Below are 13,461 nucleotides of genomic sequence, written 5' to 3'. Positions count from 1 at the left end.
CTATACGAGGACGCATTTCCTGTGCACAGCTCCTCTGTCACTCCCTCTTTTGTGCTGTTGCATCTAGGGTAAACAGTTCTGTTCTCAGTAAAGCCCACGTGCCCTGTATGATTGATAGATAAACCAGGGAGAATCAAAAGCGAGAGCTTGATGGTCTTGACCTACGGAAGTGGATTAGGAAGGCAAAGGCCCAAAATAGTGAGTCGAGAGTCACACCTTTTACTTACCAGTTCTCATATTATTTCTATGGTTGGACCTTTTCTCACTTGGTTGAACACCTTCTACTCCTCATCAAAGAAGAAGTGGAGACATAACAGTTCAACTCAAAAGCATGCGATGAGAATCCTGTTCTTTTTAGTGCAATCACCCAACAGTTTATACATAATGCTAGTTCCTCAACAACACTGGAACTGATCAAAGACACAGAAAGTGACACCCCACCAACGCATACAAAAAATGACAGTTCGGAATTCGACCCAATGGTTCAAATATGCTGAACATTTCGATTGGTTACAAAAAGCTAAATAAAATAGAGCAATACCATTATGTCATATGTCTAGTTTAAGTGTCAACTATAGCAACCGTAGTTGCTATACTATTGCATCTGAGTTATTATTACTTAACTTAATTTACAGATCAATGTGTTGATGCCAATGAGTTACTTTAGTGACATACAGTCCACTGTTACTTCTCCTAATAGTTTTGATAAATGTCTTCGTTCACGTCGTGCGCTACAACATTGTCATAGACAGTAGCATAATCTTCATCGTCGTCTGCACTATTCACTTTCTCATGAGACCCACCACAAACACGCTTCCTTCTAAAGTTTCCCTCCCTTTCACCCTCCTTCTCATTGAAACAGGCATCCTCCTTTTTCCCATAGCTGTGCCCTTTTTCCTTCCCTTTCTTCTTTTCACCCTTCCCTCTCTCCAGACTTCTCTTGTCACAGACGTTTTCAACATTCACATAGACCTCCTCCTCTTCTACTTTGTTGTCCTCGCCTCTGTTGTGTCTGTTGTCAATACCTGTTGCGTAACAATTTGCTAATTAATATTCACAACAGGAAACTCTGGGGATTAAAAAAAAAAACATCCGAACAAAATGATGTCGACAAAAGTCTTTAAGTCAATTTTGAGATACTGCTTATCTCAACTTTTCAAGCTCAAGGTGTAAATTAAGTTCAGATTCAGCCTTTGTTTACAGTATAATGATATCACTTACATTCTCTCTGGTCAGTCTCTGTAGATGGCTTGCTGCTCCTCCTTGTCCTCCTGCTGACTAGACAGATGACAAGCAGAAGCAGAAACAGGAGTGCTAGTCCACCAGTCCCTCCAGAGACAATGATGGGGACCATAGATGCTGAGGAAAAGGTAGGTATTTCAAGGTTTAGACCTACAGATCAAGACTTGTAAGATGGCAAATTCATAGGATATAAAAACCAAAAAATAGTGATATGAAGGATTATGAATCATTTTACAATACTATGATTTTTCTCTCACGTAAAAGCTATTAAAAAAAAAATTAAAGCATGTGTTATTTTACCTCTAATGGTGACAGCTAGTTCACTATTAGCCGACCTGAATGACCGGGTGGAGATGTTGACTCCATAGCTGCAGCTGTATTTCCCCTGGTCTTTATACTCTGCAACAGGGAAGTGGAAGCAGGCAGAGTGGTTGACTGCTGGCGTAGTCTCGGTTCTGTTGGACCCAGAGAAGTCCAGATAGAAGAGGCCTCCAGGATACTGTGGATGAATGGAGCAGATGATGGAGAAGCTGTGGCCCCTGATCACCTGTGGCCCCTGAAGTTCCCAGAACATCCCTCCATTTGGAGCACTGAGAGAGATGTTGGGCTGTAGCAGGACCACTTGGAAGAAAGTAAACAGCAATATGACAGTAATATGATTCCATATTCACACCTGAGAAAACTGAGAAAGGTGTGTGATGGACAAGGTAATCAGTCTCTCATCTCTATCAAGGCTATGAATCTTAAATATATAGATATAGATTAGGCAGCACTTGTTTCCCAACTACCACCTCACCTTTAGTAACGTTGCTGTAAGGGGAGCTGATGTCTTGACTGTTGGAGAGGGTTCTGTAGAGACAGCTGTAACTGCCCTGGTGTGAATCGTCCATCTTAAACTTTGTTAAAGTAGCCCTGGGCTGTGAGGATCCAACGGTCACATTCATGACGGAGTCTCCATTCAGATAGAAGATGAATTCCACAGCATTACAGAGGATACGGGATGGAAGAGTGCAGGTGAGTTGGACCTCCTCTCCATGCAAGAAGGCAGAATAGGACGGGTCTGTGGAGAGTGAAGGCTTCTGCAAGACAACACCTGTTGGTCAAAGACATATAGTTTAGTCAGGCAACAGTAAAAACAACCTGGGGTGCCTTCAGAAAGTATTTATACTCCTTGTCTTTTTCCACATTTTGTTGTGTTTTAGCCTGATTTTAAAATAGATTAAAATTGACATTTTGTGTCACTGGACTACAAACAATACCGTGTAATTATATTTTCAGAGTAAAAAAACTAACAAATTAATATAAAATGAAAAGCTGAAGTGTCTTGAGTCAATAAGTATTCAACCCCTTTGTTTTGGCAAGCCTAAATAAGATCAGTAGTAAAAATTTGCTTAACTACTTATGGCTGCAGGGGCAGTATTGAGTAGCTTGGATGAAAGGTGCACAGAGGTGCCCAGAGTAAACGGCCTGCTCCTCAGTCATAGTTGCTAATATGTGCATAGTATTATTAGTATTGGATAGAAAACACTCTGAAGTTTCTAAAACTGTTTGAATTATGTCTGTGAGTATAACAGAACTCATATGGCAGGCAAAAACCTGAGAAGAAATCCAACCTGGAAGTGGAAATCTGAGGTTGGTCGATTTAACTCATTGCCTATTGAAAACACAGTAGGATATGGATCTCTTTGCACTTCCCACGGCTTCCACTAGATGTCAACAGTCTGTAGAACCTTGAATGAAGCTTCTACTGTGATGTGGGGCTGAATGAGAGGGGAATGAGTCAGGTTACTGGCAGAGAGCCATTTCCTGGTCACGCGCATTTCACATGATAGGGACTTGCGTTCCATTACTTCTATAGACACAAAGGAATTCTCCGGTTGGAACGTTATTGAATATTTATGATAACAACATCCTGAAGATTGATTCTATACTTAGTTTGACAAGTTTATTCGACCTGTAATATAACTTTTAGAAGTTTTCGTCCAACGTTCGGCTGGTCCTGCACGAGCGTTTGGATTTGTGTATTAAACGCGCTAACAAAAGTAGCTACTTGGACATAAATGATGGACATTACCGAACAAAACAAACATTTCTTGTGGAAGTGGGAGTCCTGGGAGTGCATTCCGACGATTTGGCGGGTAACTGTATGGCTTCCTTTTGTGGCTGAACGCTGTTCTCAGATTATTGAATATTGTGCTTTTACCGGAGAGCTTTTAGAAATCTGACACAGCGGTTGCATTAAGAACAAGTGTATCTTTAACTCTATGTAAAACATGTATCTTTCATCAAAGTTTATGATGAGTATTTATGTTATTTGTCGTGGCTCTCTGCAATTTCTCCGGATATTTTGGAGGCATTTCTGAACATGGCGCCAATGTAAACGGAGGTTTTTGGATATAAATATGAACTTAATCAAACAAAACATATATGTATTGTGTAACATGAAGTCCTATGAGTGTCACCTGATGAAGATCATCAAAGGTTAGTGATTAATTTGATCTCCATTTCTGCTTTTTGTGACACCCTGTCTTTGGCTGGAAAAATAGCTGTGTTTTTCTGTGATTTTGCGGTGACCTAACATAATCGTTTGTGGTGCTTTCGCTGTAAAGCCTTTTTGAAATCGGAGACTTTGGTGGGATTAACAACAAGATTACTTCTAAAATGGTATAAGATACATGTATGTTTGAGGAATTTTAATTATGAGATTTCTGTTGTTTGAATTTGGCGCCCTGCACTTTCACTGGCTTTTGTCATATCATCCCGTTAACGGGATTGCAGCCATAAGAAGTTTTTAACAAGTCACATAAATTGCATTCTATGTGGAATAATTGTGTTCAACATGATTTTTGAATGACTACTTCATCTCTGTACCCTGCACATGAAACTATCTGTAAGGTCCCTCAGTCGAGCAGTGGACTTCATACACAGATTCAACCACAAATTCCTGAGAGGTTTTCCAACGCCTCGCAAAGAAGGGCACCTATTGTTAGATGGGTAAAAATAAAAAAAGCAGGTACTGAATAATCCTTTGAGCATGATGCAGTTATTAATTACACTTTGGATGGTGTATCAATACACCCAGTCAGGAAAAAGATACAAGCGTCCTTCCTAACTCAGTTGCTGGAGAGGAAGGAAACCGCTCAACGATTTCACCATGAGACTTTGAAACAGTTACATTGTTTAATGGCTGTAATAGGAGAAAACTGAGGATGGAACAACAACAGTGTAGTTCCTCCACAATACTAACCTAAATGACAGAGTGAAAAGAATGAAGCCTGTATAGAATGCAAAAATCCCAAAACATGCATCTTGTTTGCAATAAGGCACTAAAATAAAACTGCAAAAAATGTGGCAAATAAATTAACTTTATTTCTTGAATACAAAGTGTTATGTTTGGGGCAAATCCAACACAACACATCACTGAGTACCACTGGCTGCCTCATGTTATGGCAGTGGAGGCTAACGAGGGGACGACGGTTCATTATAACGGCTGGAACCGAGTGAATGGAATGGCATCAACCACATTGAAACCATGTGTTTGATGTATTTGATACCATTCCACTAATTCCGCTCCAGCCATTACCATGAACCCGTTCTCCCCAATTAAGGTGCCACCAACCTCCAGTGTGTTATGGGTATGCTTGTCATCGGTAAGGACTAGGGAGTTTTTTAGGGAAGAAAAATAAACAAAATATAGCTAAGCACAGGGAAAATCTTATAGGAAAACCTGGTTCAGTCTGCTTTCCAACAAACACTGGGAGACAAATTCATCTTTCAACAGAACAATAACCTAAAACACAAAGCCAAATATACACAGGAGTTACTTACCAAGACGACATTGAATGTAATATGCAAAAATTGTACAATCCAGGTGTGCAAAGCTCTTCGAGATTTACCCAGAAAGACTTACAGCTGTAATCACTGCCAAAGGTGATTCTAACATGTATTGACTCAGGGGTGTAAATACTTATGTAAATGAGATATTTCTGTATTTCATTTTCAATATATTTGAAACATTTCTAAAAACATGTTTTCCCTTTGTCATTATGGGCTATTGTGTGTAGATGGGTGAGAGAAATAATCTATTTAATACATGTTTCATTGTGGCTGTGACACAACAATGTGGTATAACTCAAGGGGTGTAAATACATTCTGAATGTATCTGCTCATCTTCATACTGTCTTAGACACATGCTCTGTTCTAGGCTGCCCCCATCTGGTCAAGTAGCACCAAGTCAGGCCTGGGTTAAGTTTCTTTGTGCAACGGTCAACTCTCCACTAGGTGGCAGAGTAGGCTACAACACTGCAGTAATATGCTTTTTAGGATTTACTTTACTACGAGACCTTTCTGCACAATTCAAACCATTCAAACCAAATGCTGATAAAACTCAAGTCTAGACAAGGCAAAGAGACTCCCTTACCTGAACAAATAACACCTGCGTCGTTACCATGCTTACAGTTATGTGTTCCTCCTCTTGTGTGTGAGCACTGTGTGATGGAGCACTCCGTGCCAGAGCAGCCAACATCATCCTGCCAGATGGGCCCACTGCCCTGACCAAAGTAGGCCCTCTCTGGGGCACTATCAGCTCTCCCACAGCCAAGCTGTCTGCAAACCACAGCAGCATCATTCAAGTCCCACACGTCGTCACACACGGTTCGCCAGTGACCAGTTTGATAGACCTCCACCCTCCCAGAGCAGAGGTCACTCCCATTGACCAGTCTGATATTAGGTTTAACTAGGAATGAAATAAGAAAATTAAAGAGGAAATGGAAGCCTTACAGTATAATATTCAACAAAATCGATACCAAGTTGACACAACTAAAATCAAGCTATTTCGACTTTTATCAACCGCAATAGCAACAGAGGGACTTTTCTTACCTGAGCAGACAACTCTGGCATCTTGAGCCTGTAAACAGTCATGGTGTTTCAATCCTCCATGTGAGCATTCTGTGAGGGAGCTCTCAGTGCCTTTACACCCAACATCATCCAGCCAAGTAAGCCTGCCACCACTGCCCTGACCTACGTGGGCACTACCTTGGACACTCACAGCCCTCCCACAGCCCAGCTGGCCACACACCACATTGGCATCGTTTACGTCCCACATCTGGCCACACACTCGTCCCCACTGGCCCTTGTAAAGAATCTCTACTGTCCCCGAGCAGCGACTAGTGCCATTGATCAGCCTGATCTCTTCACCAGCTCACAAAGAGGAAGAGAAATGATAGGAAAAATGATTAATAATGATCAATAAGCAAATAAGCAAATTAACACTGTCAGTATGGTCAAATATGTTCTATTCAAAGTTTTGTTACAAACGTGCTACTTAATCTTTTTGGACTTATTTTATGTGTACTTTTAAATGTATTTAAATGATATTCAAACATGCTACTTAAAACCTTTTGGGGACTTGTGTTCACATGTACGCTGAACAAAAATGTAATATTTTGGTCCCATGTTTCATGACCTGAAATAAAACATCCCAGAAATGTTCCATATGCACAAAAAGCCGTTTCTTTCAAATCTTTGTACACAAATTTGTTTACATCCTTCTTAATGAGCATTTCTCCTTCACCAAGATAATCCATCCACATGACAGGTGTGTTATATCAAGAAGCTGATTAAACAGCATGATCATTACACAAGTGCACCTTGTGCTGGAGACAGTAAAAGGCCACTCTAAAATATGTAGTTTTGTCACAAAACACAATGCCACAAATTCAAGTTTTGAGGGAGCGTGCAATTGTCATGCTGACTCTATGAATGTCCACCAGAGCTGTTGCCAGAGATTTAAATGTTCATTTCTCTGCCATAAGCCGTCTCCAACTTTGTTTTAGAGAATTTGGCAGTACGGCCAACCGGCCTCACAACCGCAGACCACATGTAACCACACCAGTCCAGGACCTCCACATCTGGCTTCTTCACCAGTGGGATCATCTGAGACCAGCCATCCAGACAGCTGATGAATAATAGGTTTGTCAGAAACCGTCACAGGGAAGCTTATCTGAGTGTTCGTCGTCCTCCCCAGGGTCTTGACCTTACTGCAGTTCAGTGTCGTAACCGTCTTCAGTGGGCAAATGCTCACCTTCCATGGCCGCTGGCACACAGGAGAAGTGTGCTCTTCACGGATGAATCCCGGTTTCAACTGTACCAGGAAGATGGCAGACAGCGTTTATGGCATTCTGTGGGCGAGCGGTTTGCCGATGTCAACGTTGTGAACAGAGTGCCCCATGGTGGCGGTGGGGTTATGGTATGGGCAGGCATAAGCTACGGACAACGAACACAATATAGCTTTATCGATGGCAATTTGAATGCACAGAGATACCGTGACGAGATCCTCATTGTTGTTCCATTCATCCGCCGCCATCAACTCATCTTTCAGCATGATATTGCACGGCCCCATGTCGCAAGACTCTGTACACAATTCCTGGAAGCTGAAAATGTCACAGTTCTTCCATGGTCTGCATACTCACCAGACATGTCACCCATTGAGCATGTTTGGGATGCTCTGGATCTATGTGTACGGCAGCGTGTTCTAGTGCCTGCCAATATCCAGCAACATTGCGCATTCACTGAAGAGGAGTCGGACAACATTCCATAGGCCACAATCAACAGCCTGAACATCTCTATGCGAAAGAAATGTGTCGCGCTGCATGAGGCAAGTGGTGGTCACACCAGATACTGACTGTTTTTTTGATCCACACCCCTACCTTTTCTTTTGAAGGTATCTGTGACCAACAGATGCATATTTGGATTCCCAGTTATGTGAAACCCATAGATTAGGGGCTAATTAATGTATTTCAATTGACTGATTTCCTTGTATGAACTCAATAAAATCGTTGAAATTGTTGCATGTTGCGTTTATATTTTCGTTCAGTGTAAATAAACACTTACCTGCCAATGAACACAACACCATTTGATGAGCTGTTGGGGAGAAACACAGACAACCAAAACATTACAATTGAATACACATTTACTGAGGTTGCCATTTCTAAATGGATAACGACTTACTATAATGTCCAGTAAAGAAATCACAAGGTTTTAATGTTTGCTCATTAACTCATGAGTTGTTATCGCTACATTTGGAAATATTAGAACACTTTATGTAGATAGTTATTGACACATTCATAAACAACTTTAAATGTAAACCAAGCAAACAGACAATGTTTCCATGTGCTGTTGTGGTATTTAGACCATTTGTAAAGCCGGATGGTTATACAGTGCATTCGGAAAGTATTCACAACCCTTCACTTATTCTAAAATTGATTAAATGATTTGTCTTCCTAATCAATCTACACACAATACCCCATAATGACAAAATCGAAAACAGGTTTTTAGACATTTTTGTTAATTTTTTTCAAAATAAAAACAGACATACCTTATTTACATAAGTATTCAGACCCTTTCCTATGAGACTCGAAATTGAGCTCAGGTGCATCCTGTTTCAATTGACATGTTTTGGAAAGACACACAACTGTCTATATAAGGTTCCACAGTTGACAGTGCATGTCAGGGCAAAAACCAAGACTGAAGGTTGAAGGAATTGTCCGTAGAGCTCCGAGACAGTATTGTGTCGAGGCACAGATCTGGAAAAGGCTACCAAAAATGTCTGCAGCATTGAAGGTCCCCAAGAACACAGTGGCCTCCATCATTCTTAAATTAAAGAAGTTTGAAACCACCAAGACTCTTCCTATAGCTGGTCGCCTGGCCTAACTGAGCAAACGGGGTTGAAGGGCCTTGGTCAGGGAGGTGACCAAGAACCCGATGGTCACTCTGACAGAGCTCCAGAGTTCCTCTTCGGAGATGGGCGAACCTTCCAGAAGGACAACAATCTCTGCAGCAGTCCACCGATCAGGCCTTTATGGTAGAGTGGCCAGACAGAAGCCACTCCTCAGTAAAAGGCACATTACAGCCTGCTTAGAGTCTGCCAAAAGCCAACTAAAGGATTCTGAAACCATGAGAAACAAGATTCTCTGGTCTGATGAAACCAAGATTGAACTCTTTGGCCTGAATGCCAAGTGTTACGTGTGGAGGAAACCAGGCACCGATCATCACCTGGCCAATACCATCTCTACGGTGAAGCATGGTGGTGGCATTATCATGCTGTGCAGATGTTTTTTAGCGGCAGGGACTGGGAGACTAGTCAGATCGAGGGAAAGATGAACGAAGCAAAGTACAGAGAGATCCTTGATGAAAACCTGCTCCAGAGAGCTCAGGACCACAACCAAGACAATGCAGGAGCTGCTTCGGGACATTTCTCTGAATGTCCTTGAGTGGCCCAGCCAGAGCTCGGACTTGAACCCGATCGAGCATCTCTGGAGAGACCTGAAAATAGCTGTGCAGCGTCCATTTATCCTGACACAGCTTGAAACGATCTGGAGAGAAGAACGGGAGAAACTCCCCAAATACAGGCGTGCCAAGCTTGGAAAATGTGGAAAAAGTGAAGTGGTCTGAATACTTTCCGAATGCACTGTATGACAAGCTCAATCATTTCCTTTGTGAAACTGCCCTGTTAGATATGTACTTCTCATGTAGAGTAGTTAACTTGTTGTGATTAACATTTGCCAGACTCTCACAGACCAACAGTTTGGTATACAAGTGAAACTTACATTTTTGGAACCAGTTTCACATAATATGGCACTCTTCCTTCTTCCTGCAAAATGCTATTAAATGACTCTCAACTCTTTACTTTGTTAAAAAGTTTCTCCACTTGATGTTGACTAATGTTATTTCCTTATATAATATGTCAGCAGCGTTGGGGAACTACTCTGAAAATATAGTTACGAAGCTACCAATTATGTCACACTGGAGGCAGAGGTTGAGCTACTGTAAAGCTGCCGTTGAGAGAAATATAGTTTGTGTAACTAAAGTTACTTTGAAAAAGTAATTCACTACATCAAAACGTCCTCCTGAAAAATTATCATATGTAAATCTGAAATGTCATATAATACAAAATGTTTAAAAAAACATGACTGGAAGAATACTTAAGTCTAGAGTCAAATGTTAACAGTGTAGGGAGATCTATGTGAGCCAGATAGGAGAGTGCATTGGCTTGGCCCAGTGGTTCAGGACAGAAAAAAAATACAGTAGGTAGTTTCAGTAGTTAGCTACACCGCTACATGTCAAAAGAGTAAATAACTACTGAAAATACGATTTTTATTTGGATAAACTACCACCGAGCTAATGCAAAACGTATGTCAAATATAGCTTGTGTTACATTTACTCTGATTGTAGTTTCGAGTTCTAGATTCTAGTTGAAGGACTTGGTGGAAAATATAAAAAATTATATACAGTGTCTTGCAAAAACATTTGCCCCCCCCCCCCCCCCCCCCCCCCTTGTGTCACGACTTCCATTGAAGGTGGTTCCTCTCCTTGTTCAGGCGGTGCTCGGAGGTCGGTGTCGCCGGCCTACTAGCCATCACCGATCCATGTTCCCTTTTCCGTTTGTTTTGTCTTTGGTTCATTCACACCTGGTTTTCATTTGCTTTAATTTCTGTGTGTATATTTACCCCTGCTTCCCCGTTTAGGTTTGTGCGGGATTATTTTCTTGTTGCGTGTGGAGGCTTTCCTCAGTCTATTACGCGTGTGGTTATTACAGTAAGGTGCGTTGTGTTTTTGCGCCTTACAGGAGTACTGTTAGTTCCCATTGTCTTAATTGCTGCAAAAGGTGGCTACAAGGTATTGATTTGGCGGGAGGGGGGGGGTGAATAGTTATGCACGCTCAAGTTTTCAGTTTTTTTGTCTTATTTCTTGTTTGTGGTAGGCATGTTGTGTAAATCAAATGATACAAACCCCCCAAAAACATTTTAATTCCAGGTTGTAAGGCAACAACATAGGAAAAATGCCAAGGGTGTGACTACGGAATATCATGTAGTAACCAAAAAAGTGCAAACCAATCAAAATATATTTTAAATCTGAGATTCTTCAAAGTAGGAATCCTTTGCCTTGGTGACAGCTTTCCACACTCTTGGCATTTTCTCAACCAGCTTCGACTGGAATGCTTTTCCAACAGTCTTGAAGGAATTCCCACATATGCTTAGCACTTGTTGACTGCTTTTCCTTCACTCTGCAGTCCAACTCCATCCCAAACCATCTCAATTGGGTTGAGGTTGGGTGATTGTGGAGGACAGGTCATCTGATGCAGCTGTCACGTCCTGACCTTAGTTCCTTTTTTATGTCTCTATTTTGGTTTGTTCAGGGTGTGAGTTGGGGTGGGCATGTTTTTGTTCTATGTTTTGTATTTCTGTGTTTGGCCTGGTATGGTTCCCAATCAGAGGCAGCTGTCTATCGTTGTCTCTGATTGAGAACCATACTTAGGTAGCCTGTTCCCACCTGTGTTTGTGGGTAGTTGTTTCCTGTTTTGTGTTTTCACCTTTCAGAACTGTTTAGATTTTTGTTTGTTACATTCACGTTGTTATTTTGTCTTTTCGTGTTCAGTTAATAAATTAACATGGACACTTACCACGCTGCATATTGGTCCGATCCGTCCTATTCCTCGTCCGAAGTAGACGACAATCGTTACAGCAGCACTCCATCACTCTCCTTCTTGGTCAAATAGCATTATTTGTAGCGTTACTTCCATGGCGGCATTGTATATAATAGTTTAAGTTGAAAAGTACGGATTAATGCGTCAATTGTTGTTTTGTATATCAGTTCATGAACCCGATGCCATTGCGATGGGACAAAAACATCTGTTCCCAACTTCTTGAAACATATGCGATTGAGAGATGTCAAACCTTTCGATCTTAAGTCATTTTAAGACATTTGTGGTTTTTAATTGGAGGACGACAATCTACTTCATTCATACATTTATTTCCCATGGTGTTTATACCTGCGTACTCTTGTTTGTACAGATGAATGTGGTACCTTCAGACGTTTGGAAATTGCTCCCAAGGATGAATCAGAATTGTGGAATTCTACAATTTTTTTGCTGAGGTCTTGGCTGATTTCTTTTGATTTTCCCATGATGTCAAGCAAAGAGGCACTGAGTTTGAAGGTAAGCCTTGAAATACATCCACAGATACACCTCCAATTGACTCAAATTATGTCAATTAGCCTATCAGAAGCTTCTAAAGCCATGACATCATTTTCTGGAATTTTCCAAGCTGTTTAAAGGCACAGTCCAATTAGTGTATGTAAACTAATGTCCGACTTGAATTGTGATAAAGTGAGTTATAAGTGAAATGATTTGTCTGTAGACAACTGTTGGAAAAAGGACTTGTGTCATGCACAAAGTAGATGTCCTAACCGACTTGCCAAAACTATAGTTTGTTAACAAGACATGAGTGGTTGAAAAACAAGTTTTAATGACTCCAACCTAAGTGTATGTAAACTTCCGACTTCAACTGTATATCCACAGTAAAACTAGTCCTATATCGACATAACCTGAAAGGCCGCTCAGCAAGGAAGAAGCCACTGCAACAAAACCGCCATAAAAAAGCCAGACTACGGTTTGCAACTGCACATGGGGACAAAGATCGTACTTTTTGAGAAATGTCCTCTGGTCTGATGAAACAAAAATAGAACTGTTTGGCCATAATTACCATCATTATGTTTGGAGGAAAAAGGGGGTGGCTTGCAAGCCGAAGAACATCATCCCAACCGTGAAGCACGGGGGTGGCAGCATCATGTTGTGGGGGTGCTTTGCTGCAGTAGGGACTGGTGCACTTCACAAAATAGATGGCATCACGAGGTAGGAAAATTATGTGGATATATTTAAGCAACATCTCAAGACATCAGTCAGAAAGTTAAAGCTTGTTCGCAAATGGGTCTTCCAAATGAACAATGACCCCAAGCATACTTCCAAAGTTGTGGCAAAATGGCTTAAGGACAACAAAGTCAAGGTATTGGAATGGCCATCACAAAGCCCTGACCTCAATCCTATAGAACATTTGTGGGCAGAACTGAAAAAGCTTCTGCGAGCAAGGAGGCCTACAAACCTGACTCAGTTACACCAGCTCTGTCAGGAGGAATGGGCCAAAATTCATCTAACTTATTGTGGGAAGCTTGTGGAAGGATACCTGAAACGTTTGACCCAAGTTAAACAATTTAAAGGCAATGCTACCAAATACTAATTGAGTGTATGTAAACTTCTGACCCACTGGGAATGTGATGAGAGAAATAAAAGCTGAAATAAATCATTCTCTCTACTATTATTCTGACATTTCACATTCTTAAAATAAAGTGGTGATCCTAACTGACCTAAGACAGGGAATCTTTACT

At 41.2% G+C, this 13,461-nt stretch overlaps 1 protein-coding gene across 1 annotated transcript in view; it reads right to left on the bottom strand.

The window, feature by feature from the left end:
• Positions 1-1,379: 1,379 nt before the first annotated feature.
• Positions 1,380-13,461, bottom strand: part of LOC120033947 (deleted in malignant brain tumors 1 protein-like) — a 51,605-nt gene continuing 39,523 nt past the window's right edge. Inside the window, exons 4-5 of the mRNA XM_038980350.1 lie at positions 1,543-1,863; positions 1,380-1,405 (exon numbers count right to left, since the gene is read on the bottom strand). Of these exons, the coding sequence (XP_038836278.1) occupies positions 1,380-1,405; positions 1,543-1,863 (347 nt within the window). The remainder of the gene's footprint in view (positions 1,406-1,542; positions 1,864-13,461) is intronic.

This window comes from Salvelinus namaycush, chromosome 41 (genome assembly GCF_016432855.1).
Source record: "Salvelinus namaycush isolate Seneca chromosome 41, SaNama_1.0, whole genome shotgun sequence".
Classification (NCBI taxonomy): domain Eukaryota; kingdom Metazoa; phylum Chordata; class Actinopteri; order Salmoniformes; family Salmonidae; genus Salvelinus; species Salvelinus namaycush.
This window is presented reverse-complemented; position numbering and strand designations above follow the sequence as displayed.